We start from the raw sequence: 13,867 nt of genomic DNA, 5'->3' as shown, positions 1-13,867 counted from the left end.
CGGTACTATCTAATGGTGCTTTTCCATTGCATAGTACCCCATAGTTTGGGTCGGATCAGCTTACTTTTGGAAGCTTTTCCACTGGGTGCAGTACGTAGTAAGGGTGTCACGATTTCGATTTTAAATCGAAATCGATCGAAATTAAGTCACAACCTCGAACTTCGAATTGGAATCGTCGATGCTGCCAAGCCCCCATGTTATATCAGATGCTAGGAGTCCAAAACGCGCGCATTAAGTCCATGTGCGTGCAAGAAGGAATCCTCTCTCTACAAGCTCTCTCACGTAAATGGAAGCACACAAACCCCCATCGGAGCAAAAGCACGCTATGTGCATGTTAATATAAAACTATAATAATAATAATAATAAAGGCATCAATTTTTTTCTTTCAAAAAAAAAGAATTAAAAATCGAGAATCGAATCGTGACCTTAGAATCGAAAATGTAAACAAATCGAGGATTTGGAGAATCGTGACACCCCTAGTACGTAGTACCTGATACTTTGTTTAGTACCACCTTGGTTGCCGTTCAAAGCGAGCCAAGCTGATCCCAAAACGTGACGTGAAAACTCTGTAGATCAGTGATTGGTCTGAGAGAATCGTCACTACCAGCGTCATCGCTATAATGTAAAAGATTAGCTTTACCTTCATGCTAGCTTGCGCTGTCTTAAGTAAACATGTTGTCGTCTGTGCTCTGCTGTACTGTAAGTTCCCAAACTCACTTTTAGCGATAAAAACATCCACAGGTCGTGAATCAGGAACATCATAACAGGTTTTTCCAGACTTGCAGTTTGTGGCGGCACATTCGCGATGCACACGTCTACATATATGCTTAAATCCAACTTAAATGAGGCTCAGCGGAGCGCGTCGACCGACGCCACGAGTTTTTGTACAGACACTGTCATGTGAAACAGAGGTAGTGATAAACGCGATGTGCAAACATTTATTTGTGGTGGTCAATTTTAATTTTGTGGTGGACTGAGAAATAAATGAATGTACGGGAATCAATGTACAATGATCCTCTCACTTGTATGATGTCACAGCAGTAGGCAGCGCAAATATATAACGACACGCCTATAATCCCTCCCACTCTGAAGTGATACTAAACTGGATGGAAAAGTCTAACTAAGACAAAGTGAGGTGAGCTGACCCGACCTGACCCAAACCAAACCGTGGGGTACGGTGCAATGGAAAAGCGCCATAACAATACGTTGTGGTGTTCTTGTAACTCAATTGGTAGATGATTGCGTTAGCGGTGCAAAGGTTGTGGGCTTGATTCCCTTAATAATGTTAATAAAATAAAAAAATATAATTTATTTGTAAAACCAATGAGGCACTCAACGTTGTCATATTGTAAATCTAGACTTTCATACTGAATTGCTTAAGGGCAAAACAGCCAAATACCATCGGCATGTTTTCGGCTACCCTATTTTCATACAATACCAGCGTGCCTTTATTCTCAGACGTGATAATGAATGCTTTCTGATTTGGAGATCAAATACGAGAGTCGATTAAAGATTCTTCAGATCGCTCGCGTCATTCTGTGCGGCCAAAGCGACGGCGGCACCCCGCCGCCTGATCCACACGGTAGAGAAATGAAAGAGACGTGCTTTCTGTGCTGTTGATAGAAATCTCATCCTCCAAACCTCTCACTCATCACGCTGTGTTAAAGGTCAGTGTGATATCTTATATCGGCCCTGCAAACAATATCGATACATGGCTGGGGGCCTGCATGCGATCTTAAAAGATTAATGCAGTCTAGCTGTCCGTTGTATGAAGATACAGACTCAAATTTACTGGTGTTATGCTTGGTATAACCAAATCATAGAGACGGGAATATGGAGAACTATTATGACTTCGAAGATGCTGTTTATTTCACCACTAAAAACGGCTTCTGTTTGAGGTTTTACGGTTGAGCGTGAGTTACACGCTCTGATAAGACAGCGAGGCAGTTTGAGTACCTTTGAGATCCTAATCTCGAAATGGATTGCGGGTAAGTGAATTACTTTAGTTTCCACAGAGAATGTGAATGATTAACCACCCAGAAATCCGTTACGGCGTCTGACACCTCCTTTTGGGAGGCGCTCTTAAACGTGCCCTTGAAAAGGAGCCCACGTGGTGAACACTTTGAAGCATCTGTTTAGTGACTTCATCAAAGTGGAAATGGGACCTCTGAATGATCCGGGTGGGTCGTAATCCACCAGGATCTGCATGGTGTCAGAAGGTCAGAGTCTCCCGTTTTAAACATTCCAGTCGGCACAGTATCATTTCCAGTTCTGTGTGTGGAGGCCTTAAAGGCCATGAGAAAGAGCGACCGGAGGTCTGACCACAGAGGCAGGTGGAAGGATTGACCGAGAAAAAGCTAAGTGTCAATTACTTAGTGACATCTGGCCCGAGATCAGGCCTTGTTGTGTGGGGTAACCTTTAACTTTCCAGTGCCCGACTGGTGATGAAAACTCTTAACCTCTACTGCCAAATAAAAGAGAGGAGGCTGGTGACCCTATTGAGCAACTGAAACAAAATGACCAGAATACAAAACAATGGATTAAAGGCACAGTATGTCATTGTTGCCGCTAGAGGTCTGTAAACAACAATGGACGCATTGCAATCTTGTAGTCTTCACCTTCACTGTCGAAAGGGATCAATCTGACAGGACTCACAAAGTATGTTTATGAATGACGTAATGAAATAAAGTTTTAGTAACATTGTAATGTAAGCCCACACAGTGTGGTTTAATAGAAGAAGCAACAGGTTGCGGGCTAGTACAACTTTACTATATTTATATTTACAGGTTCTGGAGACACGAAAAGAGATAAAACATTATAGCTTAAGACAGATATGCCGTCGGCTTTTTGATCGACTATAATGTACTATAGGCAATGACGTCACTACCTGCGAGAAACCTGACACATCTCTAAGTCTCATGTAAACGCAGTTGTCTGCATAGCCGGCTTATTGATTTGCATGTAAATGCATGAAAACAGTTTTTTTTATAATGAGCAGATTTTTGATAGTTATCCGCTTATTCTGTGCATGTAAACGTACTCATTGTTCAATTAAAAACATTTGTAAGTTCACATGTGAACAAACTATATAACACCGTGCTAGTGATTTTTTTTTTGATATTTTAATGCAAAATCGTACATATTGTGCCTTTAACTCTTTCCCCGCCATTGACGATTATCTTGTTAACTCATTCACCGCCATTGACGAGTTATCTCGTCAATTATGAGTTAATATTTAACTAACAAATGTGCCTTTCTGGACGAATTTCAAAGTGAAAGTGTTTATCCACAAACCTCCAATTTATCAAAAACGGAAGTTAAAATGATTTGATGATTTATTTGAACTGCCTTTATGTTTGATAGTCATTCTGAGTCTGATCTCTAACATAAATTCCTTTACAAAAACGCATTTTTTAAAGTTTTTTGCTCAAAATGTTGTATTTTTGAAGAGAAATATCCATATTTCAGTGGTCAAATTAAGTGGAAAAAGTAAATATATAATGAAAGTTTTTTCCCCATTTTGTTTGTTTGTTTGTTTGTTTGTTGTTTGTTTGAAAGCAGATGGTGTGTTCTTTAATTTGATATAATTTGTATGTTTATATATTTATAGAAGATAATTTTTCCTGCAAGGAATTTTGTGAAACTTTTGTTAAAATCACAAAAATGCAGGTGGGCAACTTTTCTCAAAAAGGCTGGCGGTGAATGAGTTAATTAAGAGAAAAGCTAACAGAACTAAATCACTACATGTTCACCTTAAAAGAAATAAGAAATAACAAAGCAAAAAAGACTTTAAATTACTGCGCTTTAGTCATTTGACTAAATTTGTAATAATTTATACCTATTTCAATGTAAATTTCTTTCTTTCTTTTTTTTGTATCATTGTATTTGACATATTTGATATATGTTATTGATACTCTTTTGTCCTTTTATGTTCAGTGTTCAGAATAAAAAAAGAAAAAAAAGAAAAAAGCTATTTTGCCAATGACAAGTTTTTACGGCAATCTATAGTTCTGCTATTATCCACTATGAGGTGCTCTTACCTGACTTATAAAACACTAAAGCATCCACTGATCAAAAAACAGTAAACACTCTGTGTATGTTTTAGTCATCGCCCTGAATCGGATCTCTAACAAAAGTCTTTTACAAAAATGCAATTATCTTAAAATTAAGTTTTTTTGAAGAAACCTACCCATATTTGATAAATGATAAAAAAAAACAAATCAAGGTATGATGAAACCTTTTTTGTATGAACGCACAGGGTCTGTTCGTTTATTTGACATATTGTATGTTTATAATGTATATTTAAAGAAGACAATTTTCTAAAAGGGATTAAACTTTTGTGAAAATAATAAAAAATGCTGGCGGAGAAAGAGGTAATAGAACGTAAAATAGATTTTTACATTTTCTGTAAAGTGGAGCCATCAAAAATGGTTGACAGGATCCTCTCAGAAAAGAGGCACAAACAATGTCACTTGGGCATTGTTCCCAAAGTGTGCATATTATTACTTAAAAAGGTACATATTGGTACCAAATGTATACATACTGTATGGTATCTGTACCTAAATAGTACATATAAGGACCTTTTTAAAGGGTATGTCGCAGTAACAGCATTTGTACATTTTTTCTAAAAGTGTATTGTGTGCAGTTGTTAAAGTATTCTAGGTGGTTGCTAGGGTGTTCCAGGTGGATGCTTACTGGGTTACAAGTCAAAACAGCTCATTCCCTAGAGACTGATATTCTGGTCTCTAGATACAGCTAGGGCTCTACAAAAGGTTTTTCTTTTCTTTTTTTCGTTTGCTGGTCAAAAGGCCATGATCATTTAGAAAATTGGTAGCACAATTCTCCCCAACAAACAGTAAATGATGAGGTTTTATTGCAAGAATAAAAAAGGCCATGAAATCAAAACAAAGCAGTCTTTGCAAACAACTCTTATTATATTTTTCGTGTTTTTTATGGTAATTGGTGAATAAACTTACCTTATCAGAGTAGACGAAGAACAAAATGAGTAAAATCAGCTCGGCCAGCAGAATGATCAACAGGACAATAAAGAACTGTAACAAAGAAATACACAAAAAGAGACTGAATGATGTGATTAAAAGAGAGAGACAAGATTCTTGTTTTATGTATAATTATTTGGCAATACTGTATTCACACACAATCATGCCAATAAAGTTGGCAAGTGTCTCTCTCTCCTGTAGTTCTCTCTCTCAATAAAAAAAGAAAGAGAGAGAGAGAGAGACAGAAGAGAAAGCAAAAGAAACAGTAAAGGGAGAGACGTGTGAGCGAGAGAGACAGAAAGTGAGACAGGAGAGGGAGAGACATAGAGACAGGAGATGAAGAGAGAGAGAGAGGAATGGAAAGCCCTGTCTTTATAAATCATCTGTGCTTTCTGCACTCGTTCTCTTCATCTCATTCCATTTCACTTCTTCAACTAAATATTTACACTGCTTTCCACCCAGCATGTGCCTGTCAGCCAGTAAACATTATTTCGCCGAGCGCTCAAAACACTTTCCAGTCATCCTCCGATGACCGCTCCTGTCAAAGTCCATCCGAGCTGCAGATCCAGGCCATCTGAGAGCCTTTAAGACACTTGTTTATTGAACTTCAGCCACAGCTCAACAAAATACTGTTAGTTTATCAAATTCCCTTCCATCATTAGAAGAGAGCGAAAAAGCGCTCGTCTTCGTGTGGCTGGCCCGACCGCTGAGTGACACAATGTGTGTATACGTCTGCTCGTGTCGTTTCCTATACTAGGTGGTTTGGCCATATGTGGTACATAAACAGGGCAGAGTTGATGTGAGGAAGTCTCTGCGTTTTAATGTGCTTCCTCTCTGGATCTCTAGGGAAGAGTCGGCACATCAGATCCTGGAAGACGGGTCTGACTGCTTAGATCTCAAACCCCACGGCGCTGAAAACCTTCTCTGATGTCTTACTCTCTGTCAGAGATGGCGACAGGGCCTAGATGCAGCACAGCAAGCACTAAAGGTCATGCGATTTGAATTTACACCAGTCCCACCTAATAGGCATTTAAATAACCCCAGGAATCAGAGATTGGCATTAAAAAGTCATGATGGTGAATCGGAGTTTGATTGGATTATGAGATTTTCTAAACGCCTCTTCCTACACTCGCGTCAAAATAAATGCGAACGTTAATGCCGATTAAAATCACAAATAAAGCAGCTCTCTTTTTATTAGCAAATGCATGCATAAGACAGATCTATAAGCAGACATCAGTGCGTTTTTATAATAATGTTTAGTTCAATATGATGTTGTAACTCAATACTGCAAATAACAGAAAAGCGACAGCCCTGTTCAATTTAGCCGTGTCTAACAACATTAGCCAAATAATTGGTGGGGATGGGCAGAGAAAATGAGTATGAGAATAAAGGCAAAAGAGAAGAAAAGCTGAAGATAGGAAGAAAGTTGCACTAAATCCCTGGAGTGCAATAAAAAAACTCATTTTGCCATGCGGCTACCGTAATTAGCAATGGTTGTATTGGAGTTTATGTGGATAATGCATTATAAAGTAAGAGGAAATGCCTGATCACCCCATCAGGGTTTATGTTGATATAATGACTGGCTTGCTAACATTATCCTGTATATTACACAGCTACTTACCAAATAAACAAATAAATACGCAGACATGAAATATTGATTGAAGTGAGTTTATTGTGTGAGAAGAAAGAGCAATGTAGGAAACGTTCCTATTGGATGCCTGGGAAAACGATCAGTTAGGAGTCATGATATCGACTATACATGATAGGAGTATATATCGACTGACCAATCAGAATCAAGTTTATCTCAGAAAAAAAGCCTGATGGGGTGATACAAGTTTTATTTGGTGATACCAGGCGTGCAACACGTCCTGAAAAGTGAAGGCAAGACAGGTTGATCGCCCCCTGGTGGCTGGCTGCAGTATAAGTCATAAACCCCGCCCTCTCCATGTAAACACTCTACAAATGGCTGGGTTATTTTTTACCCATAATGGGCAAATATTGGACAGAACACCCAGCTGTCCCAATGCTGGGTTGTTTTAACCCAACTTATGGGTTATTATACCCAATGGTTGCATAACAACAACCCAACATTGGGTCATTTTTAACCTAGCATGTGTTCTGTCCAATATTTAGCCATTATGGGTCAAAAATAACCCAGCCATTCTTAGAGTGAACGAATGGGATGAGTCAAATTAAAAAATACATTTTCCCAACTACGTATGGTTTCTGTTATTTTTATCATGTTGATGTACTTTTAAGTGTTTTTTTCTAAGTTTGGTTTAAGTTGGGTATTATGCTGCTATTTACTGTTAAAGAGGTGTAGTGACTTGATTTCTATGTTTTGTGATTGAGTCAAATGGGAAAATGGACAGGGTCTTGTTACCACAACTCCACCTCACGATCACTCACAGACTTTGACTCCAAACGACATCATCGGTCCAGAAAGTCATCTACCATTTTTGAGATATTTTAGCTTTATTTTCTTTACACCATCCATCAATTTACACTTTAAATACATTTTTCCCAAACTAGGATTTCTGATCTTCTGTTTCTGTTGATGTTTTTGTGGTAATATGTAATTCCGCTATTATCCACTAGAAGGCAGTCTTACCCAATTTATAAAAAACTGAAGCAAAAACAAATTTTTCAATATTTAAACACCGTGTATGTTTTGATAACCGTTCTGAATCTGGGGCCTCATTTATAAAGTGTGCGTATGCAACAGTTTGATCGTAAAGTGTGCGTACGGAAAAATCCACGGCAAAGTCCATTTTTATAAATACTGTCTTTGATGTGGACAAGTGCTTAACGCCACGTCAGGGTCTGAGCAGACACTTTTGCTTGTCTGATTGCTGCAGGTTTTTAAAAATATAAGCCATTCTTGCTGCTTGAAAAGGATTTAACATTGACAAGCGCTCTTTTGTATGTCTATGACATTAATTAGGCATCGTTTTAAGGCAGAGATCTGAAACTGCTCAGCTGCGCACAAGTTCAAGATCTTTTGTGATTTATAGATTTCACATCTGAAAGAAAGGGGAACGCGTGTTTTCTGTGCATACGTACAGTTTATGAATTACACATACTAATTTTTTAAATGATCGTAAGATCAAATATAGGATGGTTTCTACGCAGCATTTTATAAATGAGTATTTTATAACAAAATTCCTTTACAAAAATGCTACATTTCAGTTTTCAGCTCAACATTTGGTATTTTTGAAGAAAGCTACCGATATTTAAGAGTTTATAAAAAAAGAACAAATAAAGATCGGATGAATGTTTTTTTCCCATTTTGTTTGTTTTTTAAAAGCAGATGGTCTGTTCTTTCATTTGATATATTTGTATGTTTATATATTTTAAGAAGAAAATGTTCCTGGAAGGCATTTTGTGAATTTTCTAGCGGGGAATGAGTTAAGTATTTGTTTTTCTAAGTTTACTACTTAGTACTGTACTTTTAACTCTTTCCCTGTCATTGACGAGTGATCTTGTCAATTAAAAATAATTTTCCTGCCAATGACGCTTTCCTGATGAGTTTTTATGGTAATCTGTAATTCCGCTACTATCCACTAGAAGACGGTCTTACCCAATTTATAAAAAACTGGCCCCTGATCTCTAACAAAATTCCTTTACAAAAATGCTAAATTCAGTTTTCTGCTCAAGATGTTGTATTTTTGAAGAAAGCTACCCATATTTAGGAGTTTATAAAAAAAGAACAAATATAGATGGGATGAATGTTTTTTTCCCCCCATTTTGTTTGTTTGTTTAAAAGCAGAGGGTCTGTTCTTTCATTTGATATATTTGTATGTTTATATATTTAAAGAAGAAAATGTTCCTGGAAGGCATTTTGTGAACTTTTTTTAAAAGGGCTGGCAGGGAATGAGTTAAGTGTTTGTTTTTCTAAGTTTGGCTTAAGTTGGGTATTATGCTACTTAAAAGAGGTACAACGACTTGATTTCTATGTTTGTGATTGAGTCAAATGGGAAAATGAACGGGGTCTTGTTACCGCAGCTCCATCTCACGATCATTACCCTGCAGCCTTTTTTTTAGATAGTTTGGCTTTATATTTTTTTACAATGAAAGTCTATGTAGTTGCATCATCCATCATTTTTTACAGTCTGGGTGACACTGCTGTGTAGCTTAATATTAGAGATCGACCGATATATCTGTTTTCCGATATTTTCTCCGATATTTGAGCATTTTCCGATGATCGGATATCGGTTTTGTAATATCGGATTGACCGATAAACGAGAGAATTGAGAATTGCGCGCTGGACGCATCTGAGGAGAGGAGCTCACAGCAGCAGCAGCGTGCACAGCAAATATGACGGCGGAGTGACCCGACTTCATTAAAAGGACTTCGAGTATACTTACTTTGCATCTGAGGCATTTATAACACATCTTATTTGTGCATTAATGTATGTTATGTTAAATAAGTTGATATATTAAAAGCAATGTATGCAGCTTGTCCAAGAATAGAGACCAACTCACAAAATCACGTGCTGTTCACTTACCGGGGTTGAAGGCTGAAGCTTTTAACAAGATTTACCCTAAGTTATATTAACATTTACCAGATAAACATTATTTTGCTAAAATATCTATATAAATGTCTGTGGATATTAATTAATTATTTATTACATCCGCAAGCGGTCACAGTTTGATACAGTTAATGCGTGAGTAAGTGCATAGATAACAGCGCTGTTAACAGCCATTTCATAAGCTATAACAACAAAATATTAATTATTCTGACATCAAATAACATTAACAGTTAAGAAATTCAGTGATATATAAGCCGTTTTGTTTGTTACTTTCCTGAATGTAGTATTTCAGTCAGTGACTGCGTTTACATGCAGTCAATAACCCGTTCAAATCCGGAATATTAGCAATAACCCGGTCGCGCACGTCCATGTAAACACCGGCAACAACCCGAAGATGCTCATATTCCTGTTTTTAAAATCCCGACTATTACCCCTGGGTTACCTCTTTTCTAACCCGAAATTTTGGTCATGTAAACGCGCATCGGGATATTCCCATCAAAAGGAACATTGATTTGTGTACTGCGCATGTTCTGTTCGCAAGGAATCTTGGTCTTTTGAGTAGAGGAACTTTTTGTATGCGCCAAAAACCCCGCATGGCGAGAGAGATGCGCCACACTTTTAGAGCAAGGAGGAAACCAATTGCAACAACCGCGTTTTTCACGTTTAATTAATATATAGCTATTCTTGTTTTTCAAAGCATAGGCTACATGTATAATAAAGGCCAAATATTGTCAATAGTTATGAGAGTAACTTGTTTTTTTGTGTGAACTTGAATTCAAAATGTAATACTATGCTATTCATATTTCGTTAAATACAGTAAATCTGTGAAAAAGTGAAAGATGACAGAATAACTGTAGCGTCGTTTTCATCTAGATGCAGTTTCTAAGATTAAAAATAGCCTAATTTAATTTAAATGATCAACACAAATACAAATCGGAATAATACAACTGATTGCTTACCAGCATTAAAACCACTTAAAATAAAAACCTTAGGTTTTACAGCGTCCGCTCCGTGGATAAGGATGTTGCAATAACGCCGGTGGCTTTATTATTAACTGACTGAATACTTATACCTGACATTTAGATATGAAAGTTTACCATCAACAGTACCTGCGTGAAACATTATAAACATTGGTGATCATCTGCCGACTCGACTGTTTCTGCACGTCCTCTGCTTAATTAAAGGCTTTTCGTTCTATCCGCGTGAGGTAAACATTTTTGTTCTGTACTTTTTTACTTGCATGTATTTCTACATATTTTCGGCCAAGTAACACTCAGGATATAATGTAAGTTATTATAGATAGCATATAAGCTTGTTCTGAAAGGATGATAATTATACAAATTATCCATCCAGCTTAATTTAGCCAAAATAATGATTTATTCGTTTTCATACTTTATAGATGTTAATTTATCTACTAATATATTATTGAAAATGCCATAAATAAATATTCATTGCCTTCTTCAAGCTATTGCATTCGTTTTGTACATTTATAGGTGCATAAATACTGTCTAATTTTAATTTCTTTAAGACACGGTTGTGTTCTCTATTTACCGATGCTCTGTAAATTGGCACTTAAAAACCTTCTTGTTAGAAAATTGTTCTTCAATAAAAAAAATTTCAAAAATATATTTAGCTGAAGACTAGTATAGCTTGTTAATCTTTTTCTCAAAAAAGGAAAGACGTGTAACTTAGCCTACTCTGCATGCTTCTACATCGGTGCAGCTTGTTCTGGATTTAAATAATAATTTTATTTTAGTAAATGAAGGCGGTAAAACCGCATAGCGCACTAGTGAGCCACGCAAAAATCACTGCATTTACCTTTTAATCAGAGTTTACATCAGGATATTGACAATTCCATGTATACAGGGGTAACTCTCTCTGATCACGCATGTAAACGGGTTATTCCGAATGTTTCAGAAACCCGAAACCCGACCTTAACCTGACCATAACCCGAATATTTACAGCATGTAAACGTAGTCAGTGATATTATTTGTAAAACCTCTTTGCTAACTACTTGTTGGACTGCTGAAGGCTACATGTTGCTGGTCAAAACAACCATATTATTCCAAAAAAGGCACTTAATCCACCTGTTTTACTCTATAAACTATGTATAACAAGCAGCCAACTCCGCTATAGTTTTCTCTCTCTCCCGCTGCCAACCGCAGCGCGAACTTTGGATCAGTCCATTTCTGACGAAATGATAGGGGTGTTTGGAATGGTCCATGTATTGGGAATATAGTTTCTACATTATTCATTAAATTAATATTATTCTTCACTCTTTCAGACCCCTCTATTTATTACTTTATATGCAAAGAGAGAGTGATTGTGATGATGATGATTATTATAAGGGTTTGTTCAGTTCAGTAGTGTTGTAGTAATTATTATGTCAAAAACAGAAGTATAACAGTAAATAAAAATCGGTTCAGCATATCGGTTATCGGGCACATAAGCATCCAAATATTTGTTATTGGCATCGGTTTAAAAAAATGAGTATCGGTTGATCTCTACTTAATATTATCTCTGATTTACTGAATCATACTGAATCAACATTATTGTAGTTACAACAGTTCACAAGAACACAGCTGACAGTAATGCAGTGCTTCTCAAATAGTGGGGCGGGACCCCCAGGGGGGGCTCGAAGCGACACCAGGGGGGCGCACGAGACCGGGGAAAATTCTTTTTCAGGAAATGATTTTTTTGCACCGTCACTTAAAGACATTACACCCCAAACACGCTGATAAGCAGCTTGAGTTTTTTATTATTATTTATTGATTATATTTAATTAAATTTTTTAGTATCAAATGGTCAAAAAATATACTGTAAATAAGGATTGATTTATTTTATTTCAGGCAAATTGATGCATTTTTTGTCTTTTCTGTTACAGACTAAAAAACAATGTTAATAAAGTTATTCTTTGTTGTAAGTTGATTGATATTTCTTTTTTGTGTTTTCTTTAATGTTAATAAGGATGCAATGTTTTGCAGATGTGTAATTTTATAGACAAATTATACTATTTAAAGTCGCTGCAGAGAGTTGGTGGGGCGCAAAATGTTTACTTCTACCTATGGGGGGCGTGACAGAAAATAATTGGGAAGCACTGCAGTAATGTTTTGTAATGTCAATATTTAAAGCACCCTTACATAAAAGCCTCATGAACTTTACATGTGCAAAATCACATGTAAATTCCCATGTCACCACATGTTTCACATGTGATTTTGTCAAAATGTTGAATGCTCTCTTATTTGTAAGTTACTTTGGATAAAATTGTCAGCTAAAATAATAAATGTGATCCCATGGGTTTTTACATAAGAATTTAAATGTGATTTAATAAGACATCTATTTAAGTTTAACATTCAATTTTGCATGTGATATGTATGTTTTTTTCTCTAAAGCATTATAAATTAATTATTATAACACACAATAGATTTGTAAATTACACAAAACTTTTTAGTAAACTTTTAAATGGCAAAACACGGCTATAAACTGTTTATTACAAAAACCTCTAGCAATTTAAGATGAGCGCAGATACTTTCAAGGTCTGCCATTGTTTGACACTGCAGGATGAAGAAATGTGTAGGTGTGGCATAACTCACGCTCAGAAGCAGGCACTTGTTTTCCTTGATGGCGCCTAGGCAACCGAGGAAGCCCGTCACCATGACGATGGCGCCTATTGCGATGACCATGTTGGCAGCGGAGAGGGATGGAAAGGAGGGAGAGAATGTGGCAAAGCTGCCCTGGGACACAGACAGCCAAATTCCAACACCCAGCAGGCCACAGCCGCACAACTGCAAACAGAAGCAACAGATGATAAGATATCCATGCATTCGCTAACACAGATTCAGCGAGGATTTGTTGTTTGGAAAGTCAACATTCATTACGCCTCACCGCAACAAAATGAAAAGTAATTTTTAGTTCTGTACAAATAGGATGCAACGTTTTTGGCTTTAAACTCTGTTTAGTCTGGATCGAGGCAACAAAACAATCAACAAAGAGTATGTTTCGAATTTTTGCAGCCTGTGTTTTCGCTGATACAAACGATTGCAATTCTATCGAGTACCTATAGGGGGCACACATCCATTGTTATTTTTTGAGGGCCAACGTCATAATTTTGACAAAACACAGAACAAGGTCCACTGACAGCTAGGTTTATATGCGCCCGAGTTGGTCCAGCTGTGTGTATATGATTGCGGTGGTCTATGTTTAATGTTTATAAGGGATTCTGATTGACAACGCTAAGAGAAGAGGCCGTTTCTCCATCAATCAGTGATAAGGGCACGGAGACCAAGCAATGCCTGCGGAGACGGTGAGGAAGGGGCGGCTGACATTTCCGTCGCCGTTA

The 13,867-nt window shown here is 37.1% G+C and overlaps 1 protein-coding gene across 6 annotated transcripts in view; it reads right to left on the bottom strand.

Annotated features, from left to right (window-relative positions):
- Positions 1–13,867, bottom strand: part of tspan9a (tetraspanin 9a) — a 261,891-nt gene that overhangs the window by 18,363 nt on the left and 229,661 nt on the right. For all 6 annotated transcript variants that reach the window (XM_055175085.2, XM_055175087.2, XM_055175086.2 and 3 more), the window contains 2 exons: positions 13,122–13,313; positions 4,977–5,051 (listed from right to left, as the gene is read on the bottom strand). In XM_055175085.2, coding sequence (XP_055031060.1) covers positions 4,977–5,051; positions 13,122–13,313 — 267 coding nt within the window. The remainder of the gene's footprint in view (positions 1–4,976; positions 5,052–13,121; positions 13,314–13,867) is intronic.

Source organism: Misgurnus anguillicaudatus, chromosome 15 (assembly GCF_027580225.2).
Source record: "Misgurnus anguillicaudatus chromosome 15, ASM2758022v2, whole genome shotgun sequence".
NCBI classification, from domain to species: Eukaryota; Metazoa; Chordata; class Actinopteri; order Cypriniformes; family Cobitidae; genus Misgurnus; species Misgurnus anguillicaudatus.
The sequence above is the reverse complement of the archived record's forward strand: the minus strand, read 5'-3'. Positions and strand labels throughout refer to the sequence as shown.